Source organism: Spea bombifrons, chromosome 4, assembly GCF_027358695.1.
Source record: "Spea bombifrons isolate aSpeBom1 chromosome 4, aSpeBom1.2.pri, whole genome shotgun sequence".
Taxonomy (NCBI): domain Eukaryota; kingdom Metazoa; phylum Chordata; class Amphibia; order Anura; family Pelobatidae; genus Spea; species Spea bombifrons.
The window spans coordinates 105,768,863-105,783,274 of record NC_071090.1 but is presented as its reverse complement, the minus strand read 5'-3'; the positions used below and the strand labels follow the sequence as shown (position 1 = coordinate 105,783,274).

Here is a 14,412-nt window from a genome sequence, read left to right as displayed (position 1 = left end):
CATGCAGAGATGGAGTATGGTCCTTTTATCCCAAGACTGGGAAATAGAATGGCTTTTCTCCCAAAGGACATTTTTGAATAGTAGGGAATGGTTTTCTTTATTATTTGACACTTGCGCTTGCAAAGGACACAACTTTACCCCCCATTGGGGTATATTCCTACCCCACACATCATCTCATGAACTTTAGTCCTGGTAAAGAAATGCTCATTAGATTGTATGCGTGACTCTCTGTGTATATTCCTTTATATAAAAAACATTGAGATATATATATATATATAATGTATATATATATATATATATATGGGACAGACAGGGCATCGATAAAGCAAATATAGGAAACCAGGTACTTTGCTGCTTTGGGGCGTGATTTAAAACTGACTGCAAGCTCTTCAGAAGAGGAGACCACTGAGGTCTGTTTGTGATCCTCAGTTATTCCTGAAGTCAAACCTTCTCTGGATAGACGGATATCATTTCTTCTTTTTTTCTTCTTCTGGGCTTTATTTTTCTGCGACATACAATTAGTAGAGGGTGGATGACCTGCTTGATCATATTACCTGTCTACGGCTTTAAACCAGGTGACACCGACTACACCCCAAGTGCCCTGAGATCGAGGGAATGTCCCTGACCTTCTTTGACTCTTTTACCTTGTATCCTAGATAGAGACAGAGTCCATGGACAGGTGCCTTTTCTTAGATCCAGGAAGCATATGTCCATTCCATGCATGTTTAAATTCACTCACTGTATATTAACCTCTACCACTTCTGCTGGGAGGCATTTCTACTTATCAACTGTTGCAATGTTATACAAGCAACCTGCAGAGGGTGCTAGAGAGTTCAGTGTGAGTTGTAGTAACTGGAGTTTGGAGCTAACCAGCTCAGCATGGCAGTTGTATGTTATGAAGCTATGCATAATAAAGAAGCCTGTTTTACCCTTAACTAGAGTGCATCAATCTATGCATAGGAGGTATCAAAACATGGTGGCAGCGGTATGTGGATAATACTGAATTTCTAAACTGTAAAAGAAAACCTGGAGCTTTTGAGCAAAAAACAGCAGGAGCACAGAGAGGCCTTCAGAGCACTGAGAAGCCTGTTTGAGTAGCAGACTTATATACAGCAGAGAACACTGTAAGTAAGCTTACTGAGTATATCATGGAAGCTGTTCTAAAACCACCAGAAAGCTTGAATCTCAGTGCTGCTAACTTGTCACAAGCTTGGAGAAGCTGGAAAGAGGAGTTTACACTGTATGTGGATCTGACACTGACAGCAAGAGATGAGAGCAAGAAGGTAAAACTATTTTATTATTTGATTGGTGTGGAAGGTAGAGAAATAGCCAAGACACTAAGCATCGCAGGTGATACAGAGACCCCTGCACTGAGAGACATTATACAAGCATTTGATAAATACTGTGACCCAAGAAAGAATGAAACTGTGGAAAGATATAAGTTTTTTTCAAGGAATCAGGAGCCAGAGGAGAAAATGGACTCATATGTCACACATTTGAAAAGGTTAGCAACAACCTGTGAATTTGGGGATATAAGAGACTCTTTAATCAGGGACAGAATAGTCTGTGGTATAAGGGATTCCCAATTAAGAGAGAGACTTTTAAGAGAAGATGAGCTGAATCTTGAAAAATGTCTCCAAATATGTAGAGCCTCACAACTGACAAGAGAAAGTGTGAAAATGATAGAGAGTCCTTCTCATTCCATGGTGCATGCTGTAACACCAAAAGTAAGAAAGGCACATGTTAATGCAAGTAAGAGTACTGGATGTCTACTGCTGTGTAAATACTGTGGCAAAAGACATGAGAGAAACAAAGAGAAATGCCCAGCTTATGGACAGACATGCAGGAGTTGTGGCAAAAGCAACCATTTTTCTACACAGTGTAAGCTGAAAGAAAACATTAAGCACATGAAAGTACATGCAGTCACAGAGGACGCAGAATCAGATAGTTATGAGGATGTGATGTGGATTCAGTTACAGCCTGAAGCAGACAGTGTAAATGTAATACAACAACCAACTACAAACAGAGCAACCCAGCTCTTTGCCACTATGATGCTAGATAAAAAGCCCATCCGATTTCAGTTAGATTGTGGGGCAAGCTGCAATGTTATTCCATATCATCTGCTGAATCAGACCGTAGACATAGAACCTACAGATCAAGTCCTAATGATGTACAATAAAAGCATTCTTAAACCTGTGGGTAAGTGCAGACTTAAACTGAAAAACCCACGTAACAACAAACGTTATAGACTGGAATTTAAAGTGGTAAAGGAGGGTGACCATGTTCCTCTGCTGGGAATAAAAGCTGTTCAGGCAATGAATTTAATACAAGTGCAGTTTCACAACATTATGGCCACAGGGCCACAGCAAACTGACAGCCAGGCACCTATTGATTTGCATACCTTACAAGCACGATTCTCAGATGTGTTTGAGGGAGATGGATGTCTGGAAGGTAGATATAAATTAGAAGTGAATGATAGAATTGAGCCAACAAAACTACCCAAAAGGAGGGTGCCTGTGTCCATGGTAAACCCTCTGAAAGCAGAACTCCAAGACCTTCAGAAAAGAGGTATAATAGCTCCAGTACAACAGAGCACAGATTGGATAAGCAGCCTAGTTATAGTCAAGAAACCATCGGGAAAATTAAGAATCTGTATTGACCCAAAACCTCTTAATAAGGCACTGAAAAGAAACCATTACCCATTGCCTACAATTGATGATATTTTACCAGATCTTTCAAAGGCTAAAATATTTTCTGTCTGTGACGTCAAAAATGGATTTTGGCACGTAGAGTTAGATGAGCAATCTAGCTATTTGACAACTTTTGCTACACCATTTGGGCGATATAGGTGGCTTCGAATGCCTATGGGCATAAGTCCGGCCCCTGAAGTGTTTCAGCAGAAGCTCAACCAAGCTCTGGAGGGACTTCCAGGAATCAAAACAATAGCAGATGATATACTGGTGATAGGAGAAGGTGAAAATATGGAGTCTGCAATACAGGATCATGATAGAAAAATGACTCTATTTTTAGAAAGATGTAGGAAACACAATATCAAACTAAATTTTGAAAAATTGCAACTTAAGTTGACGGAAGTACCATACATTGGACATCTCCTAACATCTCAGGGTTTGAAAGTGGATCAATCTGTAGCCTGTAAAGTACATTGGTGTAAAAACTCTTCATGATGATTGCCGTTCTGTATACAGAGAATCCCCCCGTCCAACTCAAGTTCAAGACAAGATTATGGCTCCAGCAACTGTGGGGCATTAAGATCCAGGGTATTCAACAGGGGGGAGATTATGGAGTAATTACAGTGTGAAGCTGGGGCAGATTCCTAATAATGACCCCTCGGGGGCGGGCCTTGTCTTTCAGTGGCTCAGATCAGCAAGATTATTGCACCCTGGAGGGCACATTAACCTGCACCCAGACACTGATTAGACTGGATCTGCCCAACGGATAGGAGATGGGGTAGAATCCACCACCCCGTTGCACTAGCATGCAGTCAATGCTTAATTATATCTGGGGAGGGGGCAATATTACTAGCCCTCGTGGCTTATGCCCGGCTAAAAATCCTCACCTGGAAGGAACGATGGGAGAGATCCTTGTCTCCTTAAATCCTCGTTGAGGGATTTATGAGCCTAGAGCGCCCTCCAGAGGTTGGGTATCTGCAGTGGATATACACCTGATCACATGCCTCAAATGGGACAGTATACGCCTTTATCTCAATACATATACCTCTTTATATATATATATATATATCCACCCCTTCCCAGTTTTGCACGGATATTCCTCTCCCCCCTCTCCAGTTAATCTGCCCTCCTGATTATCTTGGCTCGCTCTCCTCCCTTCTCCCTTTGTTCTTTGCCCGCAGGCCCTTCTTCCTGGCGTGTGTTCCTTTTGTAATAAGCAGGTCAGGGTGTTACTTTGTGTCTCACTTCTGTAAGCACATGAGATCCTTCCTCACGTGTGCTGCGCTCCGGAAGCGAGACGGGCACTATCTGCCCGGGGAGGGTAATATCAGCTTATTCCTCCCCGACCGTGACGGCACAGCGTCACCTCGCCTGACACCGTCTAGCGCTTTGGCCATGTCTGGCTTTGTTTTATCTTCGTGTTCTCTGTACCTTCTGCTACCTATTGTTCTGATCTCGCCGCCATTAATTACAGAAGTATTCTGGGGCCGGGATGTGCAGATCCATAAAAAAGTCTTTCAAATGTGATGACATTATGTAGGGCAAACATGGGTGATGCTAATGTCAGATCAAACCGCTGCTTAGGGCCCCTCTTGGTGTAAGGGGCCCCTTCAGACAGAATGGCGACAGAAGTATTACTTATAATTTTCGTTTCCATCACTTGTGCTTGAGATGGGGCCCCTCAGGATCTTTTCACTTAGGGGCCCCAAAACCCTAGAGCTACCCCTGAGGACACTTGTGATGTTGTGTATTCAACACTGAATGCAGTGCCGTGTGGTATTGATGCCCACGGAGGGGGGCCAGCATGGGCTATAGTGGGCCCTGACTGTTGTGAGGAGGAGGGGTAGGCTTTTTGGTGGGAATTTCGGGGGTGGAGTTGGGGGAAGATTATATAAGTGGCTGCTTTCCCGGGCTCAGGAACCATTTTTGTGGTTAGCTTACCTGGTTGCGTGTCCCACCCTTCCTCCCTCCCTTTATTTTGTTTGTTGGTTGGTTTGTGTCGTTTTGTCACAGTCTGTGGGGCGGCAGCTTGCCAGGTATCCAGGGGGTTAATGTGGTGGTAAGTGAATGGTTGGTAACCGGTGGTCGGTTCTTGGCTGTCAGTGCTGGGAACCTCAGGTCAGGGTGGGGGCATCTCGGTATGTTCCTTCCTTAAGTGGTATTTGGTTATCTTACCTGGATTACTTGGCAAGCTTGTGTGTTCATTGTGTTTATTGTATATATTTACATGTTGGTGTTTTGAGTCATTGTCCTTGTTAACGCACCGATCTTTATTGTTTCAGGTTTTGGCGTGACAATAACTCTAATAAATAAAATTGGCTGTGGCCTTTTTTTATCCATATTCTATGGTGTGTGGTGTCGTTATTGGGGTTAATGGGAAGTTAAGCCTAGCCCGGAAAATCGAAGCTACAACAGTCAAGTGGTCTCCCTGCCTCTCTCTGTGCAGTGAATGCAGTGCTCTGTGGTACCTCACTCTCCTCCCCGAGGCCTCAAGCTTGGACGCAGTGCCGGCATTTCATGCTGAGCGCTGAAATATGATGTCATATTCCGGCGCTCAGCAGCGTACACCGGCAGAGCAGGGAGACAGAGGCCTCGCAATCCCACCGCAGGATGTCTGCAAGGTAAGTGAACTACAAAGGGGGGGACGAGTAGTTAGTGAGAAGGGGGGAAGTGAGAGAATGAATTAATGTGGATGAATTGTGTGAATGAGTGAGAGAATTAATGTGTGGACGACCTGTGATCTGTGCCTGTAATTTAGGGGTTTTAAATATACCTTTAATGCCGAGTTTTTATGTGAATTCCAATTGATCTATACCTGCAAAGCTGGGTTTTGTGTTATTATGTAGATCCATATCTGCTACGCTATGTTTCCATACATTATTTATGTATACCTGCAAATACAGGATTTGTATGCATTATTCAGGTGATCCTGGTCCGTGGTGCTGTTTCCATGTGTTGTTTATTTGATCTATACCCTCAGTGCTGAGCTTACATGTGATTTCCAGTTGATCTATACCTGCAATGCTGTGTTTCCATACATTATTATTGTATACCTACAATCATCTGATTCTGATTCAGTGTGGCAAATATTTTTTGGTGTGAGAGCGGAGGGAGTGATTGCATGCTAGGGAGCGTGGAGCGGGGCCCAAGGAAATGCTTGCGTAGGGTCCAATTTTATAATATAAAATGTGTCGGCAGCAGGGTCTCATATTAATATATATCGTCAGCAGGGGCTAATATATTAAAGAATGAAAACTAACTGCCAGTTCAGCTGTTATTTTGAAATCATATTTCAATCACGGTCTTTATCATGGTATTGGTCTTTCTCTTTATGCAGTGAATGCAGTGGCCCCTGGTATAGGTCTCTCTGGCTGATTGAGTCCCCGGGGGCCGTTGTTGCGCAGACAGGTGACATTCACGTCTCGTGTTCTCTCTGCTGGCCGTATACCAGGGGTTGTGTAATATCTGCTTCCGGCTGTAATAATCTCCCTCTCTGGGTTTAACCTGATTTCCTGCCTTTAGGCTTCTCTCTCTGTACGAACCTGCCTCTCCGCGGCGTTGCTGCTCAGAGACAGGCCCCCTCCGGGGCAATGGGGCATAGAGAGCGGTGACTCCTAGGACCTATAGGTGGCTATTGCCCGTTCTTCCTTTTTCATTTACGTCGTCCCATCTCCTTCTTAGCTCCGTTCCTTCTCCCTCTCTCTCCTATAATCTTTGCTCCTTTCTCACCTCTTCCCCCTCTCTCCATCTGCTTGGTGCTTTTGCTCTCCCCCCTCTCATCCTCTGATATAAGATGCAGGTCAGTCAGTTAATAGGCGTAAGTCCTACCCGGTTCATGAGAATCCAACTCACGTGTGTCGGTCTTCTTATTCCTCCATCAGACAGACGGCGCGGAGTTTATTAATATCCCGCTACGCCTGGATCTGTGAATAATGACATCATTCTTCAATACAAGAACAGAAACTCCACAGGTTTAACCTCCTTGTTTCTTACACTGTAATTAGAGTGTAAGCTCTGCAAGACAGCAATTCCTTTGACAATACATTTTACAGCGCCCTCTGTCACATGCATTATATATCTATACGTCCTCTTTAGCTAAGGCATAAAAATACATCTTTATTATTGTTTATTCTATATATATATATATATATATATATATATATAGCGCCATCATATTCCGCAGCGCTGTACAATGGGTGAAGAAGACATAACAAGTAGTGCGTAGATTTATAATATCTCCAGTATAATAAAGAAACCGAACCTTCTCTGTTAAAGCGACCAAAATCTCTGAAAATTGCCCTAAAGGCAGACATGTCTTGGTCTTCTCTGCAATGCCTGGTACCACTTCTGCTGGGAGGCTATTCCACTCATCCACTACACTCTCTGTAAAGTTTTTGTATATATGCCATTTTACAGCACTGCTGGAATATAATGGTTCTATATAAATCAATAATAATAATAATAATAATAATAATAATAATAGTGCTTATTGTGATCTGCAGGTTTATTGAGTGTATAAAGAGGCAGAACCGGGGAAACTCCTCGTACAAACTGCTGGCTCGGTGTCCTGAGAACAACTTTCGGTCACCCTACATATGCAAATCAGAGTAGAAATATGCGAATAACGTCACCTGCGATAAGCCGGGATCCATACATTAGGTGACGCACCATTATATAAATAATATATTATAATATAGTTAGATAAGTGCCAGTGACTCATCGCTTGTATAAACCCAAACATTGTTTCGGAGCTCTCCCCGTCCCAGCAGCGGGGAACCGAAGAACCCAAACGAGAGTAACATCTCAGGTGCCCAAATGGGGGGGACATCTTTTTTGGGGGTCTGTGGCCACAGGTGGGGCTAAGAGGGGCCAGGAATGCCCACTCCCATCAACCGAAAAAAAGCATCTGGTCTGGATCGATCCTGGGCAGGTCAGGAGAGATCAGAAGGCTCCCCCAGCTGGACTATGACGTGAAGAAGATGGGACAGTTGGCAGATATAGTGTGTATTAGGGTGACCAGTGGGTGTGGCTTCGTGCTGAGCATGCCAATCATGCCCTGGTTTTGTGAATAAACGCACTCTCTCTCACATACACATACAATGAGCGGGAGTCTTTCGGATGTCCTTCTCACCGCTATTATATTTAATACACTCGTATCGCGGTGTCTTTTATTATTCTATGTTGTATTGTGCAGCCCCCTGTTGGGGGGGTATGTATAATACGCAGTTCGCTGTTTGTATGTTAAGCATGCGGTGTATAGGCGCACCAGGCATGCAGTCCATACGGCCCACTGCAGAGTATCTCTCCTCCTGTAGCTGCAGGCTGCTGGCCGAGGGATCCTGACACAGTAACTCTGATTCTTGCCTTTTTCCTACTGGCAGAGAGCCATGCAGCTTCCACTTACTGACTGCAGCTTCCACTTACTGACTGCAGCTTCAATCTAACTGTCTGCAGCTTCCACTTACTGACTGCAGCTTCAACTAACTGTCTGCAGCTTCCACTTACTGACTGCAGCTTCCACTTACTGACTGCAGCTTCAACTAACTGTCTGCAGCTTCCACTTACTGACTGCAGCTTCCACTTACTGACTGCAGATTCAACTAACTGTCTGCAGCTTCAACTAACTGTCTGCAGCTTCCACTAACTGACTGCAGCTTCCACTTACTGACTGCAGCTTCCACTTACTGACTGCAGCATGTTACTACAAAAGCACCTTTTTACGGGCTGATCGCGTCATGTGACACGTAGGAAACTCCCATCACTGATGCCGATAATAATGCAAAGACCCCTGCTGCAGGAGAGTGGCCCCATCTAGGACCCCACATCATGCAGAACAACAGACAGCTTATTCATAAAGCACGCTGCAGCAAGTGTGACCCCCATCCTGCCAGGGCCCCTGGGGCAAATGCCCCATTTCCGCATTATTATGCAACCAGAGAGCCTACAGACCCCCCCCCATAAGCATTTGCCCCTTCTCCTGCCCCCAGATATTCTCCATGCTGAACACATCCACTTGCACCCCATATGCTTATTGCTTTGGCTCGGCATCACTGCGATCGGGGGGGGGGTCTGTTCAGAAGAAAGCGCTCCCTTTTATTTCAGGCAGCCAATCAGTGGCAAGAATTGTCAGACCACGGAGGAAGAGGGCAGCTGCAGCCACAGAGCTGCAGGTTCTACCTTAGGCAGGTGATTGTATTTACTTGTTTACTGTTCCTTTTGTTTGTTTGTTTTTAACTGTCCCTTTAAGAGGGTCACTGTTACAGTGGGGGGCAGTAAGGTACTCTTAAGCCAGTATATCCCCCCCCGTATGTCACATCCCGTGTTCTTTGTATGTCTGTATCCTGCTTTTTATCTCTCCCTCTCTCTCTCTCTCTCTCTCTCTCTCTCTCTCCTCCCCCCCTCTCCCTCTCTCTATCTGCCCCATTTGTGTGAATGTAATGTGTGAGGCGTTGCCCGTCGCTGGCTGTACCAGGCCCCCTGCCAGCTGGACGGGAATTTGACCCACTTGTACCTGACCTACTAAAAATAAGACGCTGGCACAGGCCGCGCGTAACCACGTTTATATAACAACCAAATTACTCTCCGCGGACTAAAATGCAAATATTTCCTCCTATTACCCTATATAGCACCTCTAATACCTCCTATTACATCATATAACGCCTCCAATAACAACTATTACCCTATTTATCACTTAAATAAGTTCTCCTGTTACCCTATATAACCCATAGAATAACCCCTATCACCCCAAATAACTCATTTAATAACCCCTATTACCCCATATAACTCCTACAATAACACCTATTACCCCCATATAACACCTACAATAACACCTATTACCCTATATAACCTCTCCAATAACCCATATTACCCAATATAACTCCTCCAATAACACCTATTAACCCATATAACTCCTCCAATAACTTCTATTACCCCATCTAACTCCTATTATTATCCTATGTAACTCCTCCTATTACCCTATATTACCCCTCCAATAACACCTATTCCCCTATATATAACTCCTTCATTAACACCTCATATTACCCTGTATACCACTTAAATAACTTCTCCTATAACTCCATATAACTAATCCAATAACAACTATTACCCCATATAACTCCTCCTATTACCCTACATAACCCCTTCAATAACTCCTCCTATTACCCTATATAACCCATTCAATAACTCCTCCTATTACTTGTATAACCCCTCTAACAACTTCTATTACCCCATATATAGGGTAATAGGAGGCGTTACAACTCATCCAATAATGCCTCCTATTACCCCATTTAACTCCTGCTATTACCCCATATAACTCCTATTATTATCCCATATAACTCCTTCTTTACCCTATATTACCCCTCCAATAACTTCTATTCCCCTGCATATAACTCCTTCATTAACGCCTCATATTACCCTACATAACTCCTTCATTAACGCCTCTTATTATTTATATAACCCCTCTAATAACTTCTATTACCCCAACTCATCCAATAATGCCTCCTATTACCTCATATAACTCCTCCTATTACCTCATATAACTCCTGCTATTACCTTATATAACCCCTCCAATAAAACCTATTACCCCATATAACTCCTCATATTACCCTATATAACTCCTCCTATTACCTCATATACCTCTTCAATAACTCCTCCTATTGCCCTATATAACCCCATCCAATAACTCCTCCCATTACCCATGTAACCTTCCAATAACACACCATTTTACTCCAATATAACATCTACCTATAACACCTCATATTACTTAATATAACCCTTCCCTATAACAGCTCCTATGACTTCATATAACCCCCATAACAGCTCCTATGACTTCATATAACCCCCATAACAGCTCCTATGACTTCATATAACCCCCATAACAGCTCCTATGACTTCATGTAACCCCCATAACAGCTCCTATGACTTCATATAACCCCCATAACAGCTCCTATGACTTCATATAACCCCCATAACAGCTCCTATGACTTCATATAACCCCCATAACAGCTCCTATGACTTCATGTAACCCCCATAACAGCTCCTATGACTTCATATAACCCCCATAACAGCTCCTATGACTTCATATAACCCCCATAGCAGCTCCTATGACTTCATATATCCCCTCTTCCTATAATGTCCATCTCCCGCTATCCCCCTCAGCAGGAGACGCTGATCTTCAGAGACGTGAAATAACCAAACACCGGATATAATAATAACATTTTATTTTACTATTAACATTAAATATTTACAATAACTGTGCTGCCGTCCCGGCATTTCTCTCGTGTCCGTGATCTGGTCCATGTTATCCCCCCCCCCCCGGCACACGTTCATATCACCACAATGCATTGATGTTGCAGCATGTTATTAATTACACGCGTGGTGAGCGGCGCGGAGGCCGGCGAGGATAGAATCTCCTGCGTTAAAGTCTCGTGAATCGATCCCTTGGTCGCTGTCCGTCCCTCAGACATCTTTTCCATGTGAGCGACACTTCAGTCTTAATTTGTGTGGCAATTTAACTCCGTGTGCGGGTTCTTTGTGGGGCGGACAATCAGCGGGGCAACAACCCGTTTCTCCTTCCTCTACGCAACTGTCCTCGCTCTGGTACCCGGACGGAGGAGATTCGGGGGACGCCGCGCCTCCTGTGAGACCGGCCTCTGGTGTCTTCACGAGACGCTGGAAAGGATTGTGCGCCCCGTCCGTGTGGACAAAAATGGAGGCGCGCAGCGGAGCCATCCTGCATTCGGACCCTTGGCTGTTGTAACTTGACGGAACTTCATGTTTGGAGTGGTAGTTTTGTCTTTCCTGGGGGTCCAGGGTATGCCCCCCAACCCTGTAGAGAATAACCCCACCCCGTTGCGCTTCAAGCCTCATCGCTGCGTTGTCCTCGGGGCACATGTGGGAAAAATCGCTGTCCATTGCCCTCCCCTCCCCGTAGGCGTTTGGTCCGGGGCTGTCCACCGAGCATTGATCTGAGAGGTCCGAGATTGAGCCTCGGGGGGAGTAACCGTCCATAGCGGCTCCCCCTCCGCTGTCTGCCTCCGAGGAGTCGGAGTTCACCCCAAAATACGACGAGGAATATGACCCGGTTTCACCGCCGCACAGCAGGTTTCCGGCGTCCGCGCCTTTACGGCCGCCCAGCCCTTGCGAGGACTCCAGGACCGAGGCTGCCGAGATAAGTCCATAGTGAAGCTTCAGCTGCAGCAGCTCGTTCCGTAGCCGGACGTTCTCTTCGTCCAGGGCCGCCACCCTCCCTTCCAGGACGAGGTCATGAAAACGCCTCTTCTCCCTGGACCTCTTGGCCGCTTCGTTGTTTTTCCTGCGCTTTTCCCAGTAGCTGGCGTCCTTCTTCTCGTCGGAGATGAACTCTCGCTTCCTGCGCCCGCCTCCGGCTCCCCCTTGGCCCGCGTTGGCCCTGTCTCTGGCCCTTTGCTCCTCGCCGCTCTGGATGTACGCGCCGAGGGGCGACTCCATGCTTTCCAGGCTGCTCTGCATGCTGTGCCAATTCCAAAGCGTGGTAATAGGAGAGGCGGTTGGGAATCTCGGAGTCTCAGAGTCTCGGAATCTCGGAGACCGAAGAGACGTCTCAGCGGCGGGGAAGTCTTTCGATCCGATCGTTAGAGTTCTGATTGACGCGTCGGCAAACGAACATCTTCTAGCATAACTCTCTCATATTCCGCAGTCTATTCCCTGAACCGGGCTGTCTCTTTTTGTTAGAATGTAGTTTCTCCGTGCCAGCTGTTCTGACGAGACGGTTCTCCGTCCGGCTTTTCTTTTATCCGGGCAGATCTCTCGGTCTCCGCTCTGACCGTATCCTCTTTCCTCTCTCCCGATAATGAATCCTTGGTTCGCACACCGGTAGTATTTCGCTTTTTTTCTGGACACGCCTAAAGAAAAAACAAAAAAAATAATAATATATAATTGGAAAAGTGTAGCTGGGAACACACCCCAACGCTCTTACATAATGTGACCCTGGAGAGGGCGGGGCTTGGCACGCAAGACGCTCACGTTTGACCTGGTTTACTTTGAATGCCAATTAAACCAATTACAGGGGGTTTCGTAATATTTTGTTATTATATACGGAACCGGAACGGAGCGCACATTTGGTTTTGTGTGGGTTTATAAATACATGTATTTCATATCCGGAATCCATTCACTAAAGATGGAGCCGGGGGGCAGACAAAATCCGTCCCCCCGCTGCGTACCCTTTGATTTATGCACGTGAAACCGCAGCATGGGATAGATAGGATGAATGTGATTTATGGCTTACTGTCATTCCCTTATCTGCTAATTAATTAGAACGCAATCTGTAAAGATGACTTAGCTCTCTATATTCCCGTAAGAAGAGACCTAAGTTGCCTTAAAAGCTTACGCTCTAATTCTACCCAGCCGATAAAGGGATCAACTTTGAATCTACCCGTATTTCCATATCTAACGCAGTATCGATCGATTTTCGTGTGCGTTGACGCGAACATTCCCGTGCTGGCTGAGAGTACTGAGAGTGCGTTGATGAAATGAATACATGACGCCGGGGTAGTGAAGCTCAGGCTGGACGCCCGGCGGAGCTCTTAAGGTCACGGTGTCCCTCGCGGGTTTCACTCTTCCGTGTACATGTGTATGTGTGTCAGTGTGTTAGTTATGCGCACACACCCTGCTCTCCTCCCTCCCTCCCTCTCCCGTCCACGTGCCTAATCTCCCTGCCATGTGAGCAGCCATCGCCAGGCACAGAAACTGGGTCAGCGCGCGGTAAACAGACCTGCAGGCCCCCCCGCCAGAGACCCGCTGCCCGGGGACGCCGTCAAACCCGTCCAGTGCAGCTCCCATCACTCTCAGCCACCAGACCCCCCCCCCCAACCTAGCCTAAGGGACATCTGGAATTTGAACGCAGGCGAGTTATGGGGAACATAACTCCCACCACTCTCATCCAAGCTCCCATAACCATACACGTTATAACCCTTTTTGGACCTTCAGGTGTCGTGAATTACAGCTCTCATCACACCTAGCCAGCTAAAACAACAACCTTAAAGGTTTTTGTTTTGTTTTTTTGGCAAAAATCTGGCGTGGCAGCCGTTTCGGGCGACTTCCGCTATCCTCAGGCAGCCTCTGGTTGTTGCCCAACTTTGTTCCGCCGCACAGTTATCATAACAAGCCGAATTCCGGAAGGGTTTTGGCGTCGGACCGCGCCCCGCGTTATCCTCACAGGGCCTTTGGTGTTGCCCAACCTCACCTATTCCTCCACAATAACCCGAATCCCGGCATCAGAAGCACACCTCCCATTATCCTCAGACAGCCTTGCCCCAGTTCCTGTAGAAACCATTAACCTATTTCTAGTCTAGGGCCATTCTGGGGCCCGGGCAGCTTTACTCTTGCAGCATCACTAACAGCGTGGATCTGGAGGTTACTCCTTGTTACGCGCATGTACAGAGTTCGTTTAAGTCCTAATCCCCGTTTGACCTATACATTGGCTAACACTACAGATTCCGAGCCCATTCAGGGCAACTAGAAGGGGGCAGATGCTGGTCGTGGGACCGTGCGGTCCCTATAGGGTTCATGTTTGGAGCCCACCGCCGCATAGGGGCTTATTCACTAAACCCAGAGTTTGTAAGAACGTTTTGTGGCCTTAGCTCACCGACTTCACCAGGCATTTTAAAGGACAACCCCAACTGAGGTCTTCCTGCAAGAATAGACTGTTTGGCCCTGTATAATGGATGGTTAAATCGCTGAGATT

At 46.0% G+C, this 14,412-nt stretch overlaps 1 protein-coding gene across 1 annotated transcript; it reads right to left on the bottom strand.

The window, feature by feature from the left end:
* Positions 1 to 10,900: 10,900 nt before the first annotated feature.
* LOC128492153 (nuclear factor interleukin-3-regulated protein-like) lies at positions 10,901 to 12,205 on the bottom strand. Its single transcript, XM_053464612.1, has one exon. It carries the CDS (start codon positions 12,177 to 12,179, stop codon positions 11,148 to 11,150), a length of 1,032 nt encoding a protein of 343 aa, XP_053320587.1. The 5' UTR covers positions 12,180 to 12,205; the 3' UTR covers positions 10,901 to 11,147.
* Positions 12,206 to 14,412: the final 2,207 nt, after the last annotated feature.